Genomic DNA, 8,994 nt, shown 5'->3' with positions numbered 1-8,994 from the left:
GCTGGGGGAACAGTTGGACTCGATGGTCCTTGGTGCAGCAAGGAATTAAATGGTGGTGCTTCACTGCCATAGGATATTGTGGAGGCCAAAGTGATAAAGTGATTAAAAAGGAGGCAGGAATGATTGATGTGATGTGATGTGATGTGATGTGATGTGATGTGCTGTGATGTGATGTGATGAGATGATGGGCAATGGAGGTGATCTCCACCCCAGTGATCCCCAAACCTTCTGACAGCCAGAGGGAAGAGGAGATGGGTGGATCTGTCCCACGTGCCCTCTCTCCTGGGCTGTCCCCAGGTGGTGGCTGCTGGGTGGGAGCTGCTGTGGCGAGGGGTGTGCTCTGCAGGGAGCAGAGGTGGGTGTGCAGGTGCTGGTGCTGCAGAGCAGCCCTGGGGCTCCTGCAGGATCCGAAATGGAGAGGGCAGTGCCCTGGGCAGGCAGAGGTGACACCTGGCTGGGAGGTGGCTGCAGCTCAGGTCAGCTGTCACAGCAGCTGGAGCTTCCCAAAGTCCTCCCGGGGCTCTTGGTCCTTCGGCTGGTCAGATCCAGAGCCCTGTGGGGTACAGCTGGTGCGTTGTCCTCTGCTCTGCTCCTGCAGGAGAGGCTCTGGGCTTGAACCGGCCCGTCATGGTGCCCTACAAACTCATCAGGGACAGCCCCGACGCCGTGGAGGTCAGCGGGCTGCCCGACGATATCCCCTTCAGGAACCCCAACACCTACGACATCCACCGCCTGGAGAAGATCCTGAAGGCTCGGGAGAACATCCGCATGGTGATTATAAACCAGCTCCAGTAAGTGCCCCCAGCCCTGCCCAGGGAAGGCTTCTGGTCACTGAGTGGTGCCCGTGTTCCTCCAGTGGTGGGTGGGATGTCACCACGGGTCACTGGAGCTGGGTCACACCACCCACGGCACCCAGGGACGTGCTTGGCCACGGGTGGGCATGACAAAGTGCTAGCAGGGGTGGTTGGTGCCCTCTCCCTTGTGCAGTTTGGGGTGATGGCACCAGGCAGGGATGGCCTGGAGGCAGGTGGTGGGACAGCTCAGAGACCCAGCTGAGTTATCTCAGGTGGCTTCCCTCTGGGGAGCAGCAGGGAGAGCTCTGTGCCCCATCCCTGCTGGGAGGGGGGTCAGAGGACTCGGAGGGAGCTCGGGGTGGGGCCTGGGCAGGGTGTGGGGGCCAAGCTCACCCCTTTCTCTCTCACAGGCCGTTTGCTGAGATCTGCACTGAGGCCAAGCAGACAGGTGAGGGGGGGCTGGGGAGCACCCGGGGCTTGCCCTGCCCTGCCACAGAGGGAACGGGGGGGCAAAACGGATGGGGCCTGTGGGGAGGGGCTCAGCCCTCCTGCATCCCCAGGGGAGGCTGGGGGCAAGATCCTGCCTGGAAAAAGAAATTTGGGTTCAACATCTCTTGAGGAGCAATCCATGCTCTTGGAGGATTGTGTTTCCACGACCTGGGGAGAGACTGCGCTGTTAGGCTGGAACTTGCAGCATGATTTGGAGGATCTGATTATTTGGAGGATATGATTATCCTTTCCCCATTAGCAATTTACTCAACATGAGCAATTTATTCACTGGTTAAAGCCCTTAATTTAAGCCATCATTTAGCAGTTGAGCTTCTAAGGAAACAAGGTTTCTGTGATCACTGGGAACGCGTTTCTCTCTCTATCCCATCCTCCCCAATAAATCTCAGCCAGTTTTAATCAAATGTGTCAGAATTAGCAGCCCCAGAGATAATTAGGATCCTATTAGTTTTATGAAAATAGGTGGCTAGAGAAGGGAGACCTGGCAAGCAAGAGCATGCCTGCAAAGCCATGGAAAAAGAGATGCACAGGACACTTTATATATGCAGAGAAATGTGGCTGTGTCATATCTGCATATATGGGTGTATCACCCTCACAGGTGGCACCTCGTGGCCCTGGAGCATCCAGCACTGGGATATTGGGCTCTGCCAGTGCTGCAGTTGGGCCTTGGGGGATTTGGGGGATTTTCTTTGCTGGTGCCCAAGGGAAGCTGGCAGCTCTGGGTCGTGGAGGCCAAGCCCGTGGCACTGGGGGGGCTCAATGGATCCCTGCAGGGGATGCCCAGCAGGAGGTGAGGTTGGAATGGTGGGATGGGTCCCTGTGTTTGGGGATGGCTTGCAGGGCTCAGACACCTCATGCCTTCCCTCTGTCCCTGCAGAGAAGGACACCAGCGTTCCCAAACGGAAGAGGAAGAGGATCTCCGAAGGGAACTCGGTATCTTCCTCTTCCTCCTCTTCCTCTTCCTCCTCTTCCAATATGGAGTCTACATCATCAACAAATCAGATCTCACTCGTGGTAAAGCCTTCCAAATATTAGGGGGGTTACTGCCTACCTGTCTTTCTGCTTCAGGATGCTGCTCTCTGCCCTCCTCGACCCGCCACCACCTCCCTCCGCCTGCCTCGCGCTATAAAGTGGGATGTAAAAGGGCACGAGGTTTGGGGGGGGGGACACACACTCAGTTTTGGGGCTGCCTTTTCCTGCCAGGTTTGCCCGAGGGGGGTCAGTGGAGCAAAGCCCCCAGTGCCCCACGGGGTTCTCCCACATCAATCCTGCCCATTGCCTCGGGAGCTGGGCTCCAGCAGAGCCCCTGAGCCCTCTGGGTCAGCCCCTGGCACTGCTCAGCAGGACCCAGCAGTCCCCCAGGGTCTGAGCTGTGCTGAACAAGCTCCTCCAGCTCCATCCCCAAAACTGCAAAAAATTGGGAAAAAAATCAAGGAGATGCATCCAACTGCTCCCCCTCAGGGCTTGGCTTCGGCTGTGGATGGCAGCAAACACTTTCAAAGAATAGTTTTTAAGAAGACACAAGAGAAATAAACTTAGAAGGTTTTTTTTAATTGGTTTGCCAGTGGTGTTTGGGATTGGGGTTGTTTTTTTTCTCATATTTGGGAAGTGGGAGCAACAGCCTGTGTCGGAACACGTCAGGGATTTGATGCATGCATGGGTTTGTGTTGTGTCCTAACAGAGACTCTTGCCTTCTTTTTCTCTCCCTCTCTTTCAGCAATGGCCCATGAACCTGTACATGTTAGACTATGGTGGTCTAAACGTCCAGATCCCAGGACCTATTAACTATTAGACCTCAATACCGAAAAAGAACCTCAAATGAAAGAATAAATAAATAAATGTAATTTATGTACAAAGTGTATATTCCAATATGTATCAATGCCTTTTAGTTTTTCCAATGATTTTTACACTATATTCCTGCCATCAAGGCCTTTTTAAATAAAAATAAAAAGTGTTGCCTTGCTCTTAAAAGTACTTATTTTATTATGTATATTATTGTTAAATAGCATTTAGAGGTAAGAGTAGTGCAGGAGGACACCCCCAGATAGACCTTGTTGTGTGTTAGCACCTCAGGAAGATCCTTGGTGCCACCAGTGCTTGAAACTAGGAGGTTTGATGTGTTTTCATGCTTTATTTAATTTAGATCAAAGGTGTAAAGATTTGCATCCAGAGCTGCAGGAGGAGTGGTACCAACCTGCAGCAGTGACAGATGAGGGAACCAGCCCTGGGCAGAGTCAGTTCTGCCCTCATGAGCCTCGTTGGCTCTGGAGCAGAAGAGGGTTTGGATTAAGCAGAAGGAGGTTTCAGGCCCCCCAGGGAGTGAGGTCCTCCCCAAACCCCTCGTGTCTGGCCTCCTGCCACCCCAGGCTTGGAAAGGCACAGAAACCATTTTGGTTGTGTGCATTTAACTGGCTTCTGAACGAGGAAAAGGTTTTCAGCTGGTGAAGTCCTTCACTATTTATGATTTTCTAAGAGGCTCTGATGCCTAATAAGGGGGAAGCTCTGGCTGTAAGTACAGGTTGGTCCCACTGATGTCCCTCAGGTTCCATGGATCTGGACCAAGAGCTGCAAGTGGCATTGCTGAGGGCTCAATGCCCTGGGCTGCTTCACCCCCTGTGAGAAGCAACCCAGTAAATTGAGGGATATTATTTGAAATTCCTGCAATTTTACTTCCATCTCAGCCTTGGCAGCAGGAGCTGATGGTGCCAACCACTACTGGAGCCGTGCAGGAGCCAACACTGGTGTGACAGTGCTGTAAGAAGCCAACAAGGAGAAACATCCTGATTTGTGTGCAGGTAAATGCAGCCCAGCAGGAAACACCAGTGAAGCAGCCCTGGGGCTTGCAGCTCTGGTGTCCTCCCAAGCAGCAACACGTGGTGTCCTTGAGGTGACTGTGGCTGCAGGATGGGTCACAGCCTCTTCATGGTCAGCCCATGGCTGTGGGGTGCTGGAGGGTGGACAGCAGAGGACACAGGACCAAGGTCACCCGTGACAGCTTCTCTGAGGGCAATGCACTGCATTGCTTATACAGGTTTTGGTCCTTGTCCTTTCAGGCCTGGGAGGGTTTGGATGGTGGGTGGAAGTGTTTCAAGGCAGCTGCAGTTTTATTTCCTGGCTCTGGTCTTGGATTTGCTGTGGAGTTACATGCAAATGATCCCATGAGATGATAAAAGCCCAAACAACCGTAGGAGACAGCACAAAGGCAGCAGCTGAGAGAAGGGCAGAGATCTGTATCAGTGACCCCAATTAGAAATACAGTTTGACATCTGAGTGGTTGGCATCAGAACCTGCAGCCTTTCCTGCTTCTGCCTGATGCTCAAACCTGTGGCATCTCCAATTAGGAAACAAAGAAACGTGATTCAGAGGTAAAAACACAATTTTCTCTTCCCAGATGTCTGAAAGGAGCTTAGGCACAGATCAAACCCCACCACACAGTTGTCTCCTAAGAGGGCACAGTCATTCTATTTTGACTTTTTTTTTTCCTGGTAAAAAAATCAAGGTCTGATGCTACAGCAGCCAAGGGTTCAGTAATGAGTGGAGATTTTTGAGGCTGGTCCTTGTGTCCCACAAAAGTACCAACAGCAGGGAGGGAGCTGCTCGTGGGGCATAGGGCTGGAGCACAGAGCCCTAATTACTGCTGCTGAGAGACAGGGGTAAGTGCAGGCAGAGGAGATAAATTAGGGCACGGAGCTACTCTGGAGACTAATGATGGAGTTTAGAAAGCCAAACAGTGAAGGCTGGAGACATGTCACGGGGATGGGAGCTGAGCAAGGAGGCAGCAGAGGGCTGTTGTCCTGCTCTGCCTTGTCCCTCTCCCCCAGCCCAGAGCCTGGTTAGCAGGATGGGGCTGAGCCAAAGCTCTGGGCTCAGGTTTTCTTCCCTAAGCTTCTTGATCCATTAGCTGGAGCTCCAGATGTCCCCGAGCCAGCTGCTGGGCACCTCCGGCATCCCCGGGCTGGCTTTTGAGGCTGCTGGGTTCTGGTAGCACTTACAATTTTGGGGAGTGAATAGCAGTGATTCCTACTGTGATTTTGGGGAGTTTCAGGATCACAACATCCACTTCTCATTTTCCATGGCCGGGGTGGGGAACTCCTACCCTGGGTGCCTGTGGTTGCTTGTGACCCAGAGCAGACCTTTTCCACCTGGGGAAAATGACAGGTACCACTTTATTGCTGGTTCCCTTCAGCTGAAGTCTCACAGCTTCCTTAATCTCCATCCTGCAGTTGCAGGTTCTTTTTACACCCTTTTTTTCTCTGTGTGTATAATGTGATTATCTGGTGAATGGGATCTGCTCCATTACAATCAGTCAAGTGAAGATGCAGATCTCAACACTTGAGCCACGTCTCTCATTTATTACTTTTCAAAGACTTCGGTGAGGGAAGGGGGTTGTTGTTTATATGTTTACAAATCCAATAACAATCCTCATTAAGAGCTGCAAAACATGAAGCCATTTTGATCCCAGGCAGATGGCAACTAAATGAAGTTTAATTAAAGAATGAGAGCTTTGATTTCAATCATTTTTTTTAAAAAATATAGTGCACCGAGATGCTAGAGAACAGCATAAACAGCATCTGGGCTTTTATTCAGAAGCCCGAATGGATTTGTGAGGAAATCCTGAGACAGCCCCGTGGATGCTTCTCCAGACCAAAATTTTCTGAGGTCCCAGTGAGAAGCAGGCACAGGTTTCTGTGCAGGCTCTTTCTGCAGCAGAGTGGACACAAGGAGTGGCAGCTGCTCCACAACACAATGACTTATTTATTTCTTATGTCTGCTCATGGTGTGACCTTCAGCCATGGCTTACCTTCCCCCATTTAACTTGTGTGTGTGGATATAGACATATAAAACCATATAACTTTTATATAGCATATAACTTGTGCTTGGCCATCTCTTGGATTATTATTAGGTGTCCCTGCTCATGGCAGAGGGGTTGGAACTGGGGGATCCTTGTGGTCCCTTCCAGCCCTGACAGATTCTGATCTGTTTTAGCAGAGGACTTAGTAGTGTTGGCTTGATGGTTGGACTTGATGACCCTAAAGATCTCTTCCAACCTAAAGGATTCTGTGATTCTGTTTTCTCTGGCTGATGGCTCAAACACAGTTCAGTCTCAGCTGGTCATCCTGTTGATCAGGGTTCCCTGATGCAGAGAAAGAAACCCCAGTGCTGTGCCAGTGCTGCTGGCTGGGATTGCTGGGGGCAGTGGTGATGCTGGAGGCTCCGGGGTCAGTCAGGGATGGAGACACTGTCAGTGGAGTACCTTAATCCTTTTGTTAAGTGAGGGTATTTAAGAGCTGTCTCAGACGCCGATGAACAGCCCTGTGGAGTACAAAGGGGGATTGATGGAGCTGAACTGGTGAGCTCTCCTGCAGAGACTGGTGGCTTTTTCCTGAGTGGGGGTTTTTGGGGAGTGATTTTTCAGTGGAATGAATCTCTGTGAGCCATCATTAAAGTTATTTATTCATTTTTTCCCTGATAAGATGATGAGATGGGCACTCCTAGGCAGGACAGGCCGTGTCCCCAGCAAGACCATTCCTCTTACTAAAATGGATTCACAGTCCTCGTGGCAAGGGCTGCAGGGTTTGGGGAGGCAGGGCGCTGGCACGTCAGCTGCTGGCAGCAGGCTCGGGGCAGGGGGGAGGCGGCTCTGCTGCTTCATCCTGCTCTGCTGAGGGCAAATGCTGGCAGAGGAGAGGGGTGGACATCTCCTCTGGTGGCAGCTGTGTGGTCACAGGAGGGCAATGAGGCTCCTTGTTAACCTGCATGTAAAAACTTCTCTGAGAAGGGCCTGGGCAAGAGCTTGTTCAGGGAATATTGGGTGGGGAGGAACAAGAAGGAGGAAGAAGAGAAGGCGGCGAAGGAGGAGGAGGAGAAGAAGAGAGAGAAGGGGAAGAGGAAGGGGAATAAGAAAGAGAACAGGAAGGGAAAGGGTGCTGACAGTGGTTCATCAAGACTCTGGGAGGTATCTGTGCGACTCAGTGCCAAAGGATGCCATGGGAAGTCTGTGTGTGCTCAGGGAGAAGCTGGAGAAGTAACTTAGAAGCAGTATCTGTTGAGAGCTACCAAGCTGCAAACCACAGCAGGTGTGGGAACCTCCCCAGAAGGTCTGGGTGAGTACCTGGGGAAAGCACTGCCCATGCTTGTCCTCTTCCCTTCTCGGGCCACCAGTGCACAGCCACAGGAACGTCCACCCCTGCTGGGACCCAGCCCCACAGCCTGAGTGTGGCCCTGCCTGTGTAACCCAGGGCTTGCTCTGGGGAAGTGCTCTGAGCAGGGAGACGTGTTTCATGGAGCCTTCCTGTTCTTCTTGGTCCTCTGGACTCACCCAGCTGTAAAGGTACGTGCAGATCTGCCCAGCAATGCTGTGCATGGGGTTTGGAGGAGCTGGAAGAAAGGCCACAAGGGACCTGTGCTGGGGAAAGAATTGAGGACACCTTCAGTCGTGCCTCTCAGCTCTGTTTTGGCATTGGTCGTGCTGAACACAACCCAAGATGTCTGAGCTGGTTGGGACCCACTTGGCTTGTTCTCATGGGTCTTAAGTTGTGTGAAGACCAAAGAGTTGCTTCTGGTACCTGCAATCCAGCATCCCCCACCAGCCAGGTGCTGCTGTGCCTGGGGCATGGCCCAGTTGAGTGGCCTTTGAAGACAATCTATCCTCCTGTCCTGCTTCAAAACTCACTTCAAAACACTTTCCCCATTTCTCTGACTAAATTGACACATCTGATTTCCAAACAGATATAGAGAACTAAGACTGTAGCACCATTTGCTCTGTGGTGCCACAGGATTTCTTCTCTTATGAAGATATTACACTGGCTTGCCAGCTTGGGAACCTTTGGCAATGCTGGTGTCCATCCATGGAGGGCTGACTGCAGGCTCAAGGGCTTATAAAGGATTATAAAATCCTCTGAAAGAGGTGAATCTGACTCTTGTGGGAATCAGCTTCCTCACAGCTGCTCTCCTGATATGAATGGCCCACGTTAAGCTGCTGGTTATGTTGCTGATGTCTGCATCAGTAAATCTGTCTTCTGTAGCAACCAGGACAAACAACAACCCTCTTCTTCATGCCCAGGTATGACAGACCTGAGGGCAGAATAATTGGAGATGAGGATGCAACAGCCTGATTACGTTGAGAAGCACTAATAGCTCTGCAGGCACACAAGTGTTAGTGACAGCCTACTGTGTCCAGCCAAAAATCACCAAGGTGGCCCAGTGTTTGCCTTGGGAAGCCTCTGCAGAGGGTGGCACTGATGTGTGAGAGGTCCTGCACGGACATGCTGCTCGTGCCACTGCTGCCAGGCACCTCCCAGGGAAGGATGGTGGTGGATGTGGACAAGCACATTCTCCCTCAGGGAGGAAGGGTTAGTTTGCCCAAAAAATACCCAGCTCTGCAGCTGAGGAATGCTGCCCCTGGCTTGGACTTCTCACCACCAAGCTGATCAGGGCAGAGTGCTTCCCACATCCCAGGCTCCCTGCTAGGAACACCAGGATGCTCCTTGCTGCTCAGCTTAAACTTCTCCACCACCACTTTCAGGTGGCTTTTGGATCCCTGAGAGAAGTGGTGCTGTGCCTGGGCAGGCGAGGAGGTCCAGGTGACAGTCAGGTTTAGAGCAGCCCTACTGAAGAGCTTCTAACCCTCCAGGACAGCCCCTGTCACAGCCAGCCTGTTGCCACCTCCTGGCTCACTGCTGAGGTCCCCGAC

General features: G+C 52.0%; 1 protein-coding gene across 1 annotated transcript; it reads left to right on the top strand.

Annotated features, from left to right (window-relative positions):
* Window positions 1-598: 598 nt before the first annotated feature.
* On the top strand, window positions 599-3,272 carry LOC103770948 (general transcription factor II-I repeat domain-containing protein 1-like; the record flags this gene model as incomplete). The annotated part of the gene is made up of 4 exons (XM_008938228.1): window positions 599-791; window positions 1,205-1,242; window positions 2,179-2,315; window positions 3,019-3,272. Coding segments are annotated over 4 exons (443 nt in total), but the record flags the coding sequence as incomplete, so codon positions are not given.
* Between the last annotated feature and the right edge of the window lie 5,722 nt (window positions 3,273-8,994).

Source organism: Merops nubicus, unplaced genomic scaffold (assembly GCF_000691845.1).
Source record: "Merops nubicus isolate BGI_N331 unplaced genomic scaffold, ASM69184v1 scaffold27350, whole genome shotgun sequence".
NCBI lineage: Eukaryota > Metazoa > Chordata > Aves > Coraciiformes > Meropidae > Merops > Merops nubicus.
This window is presented reverse-complemented; position numbering and strand designations above follow the sequence as displayed.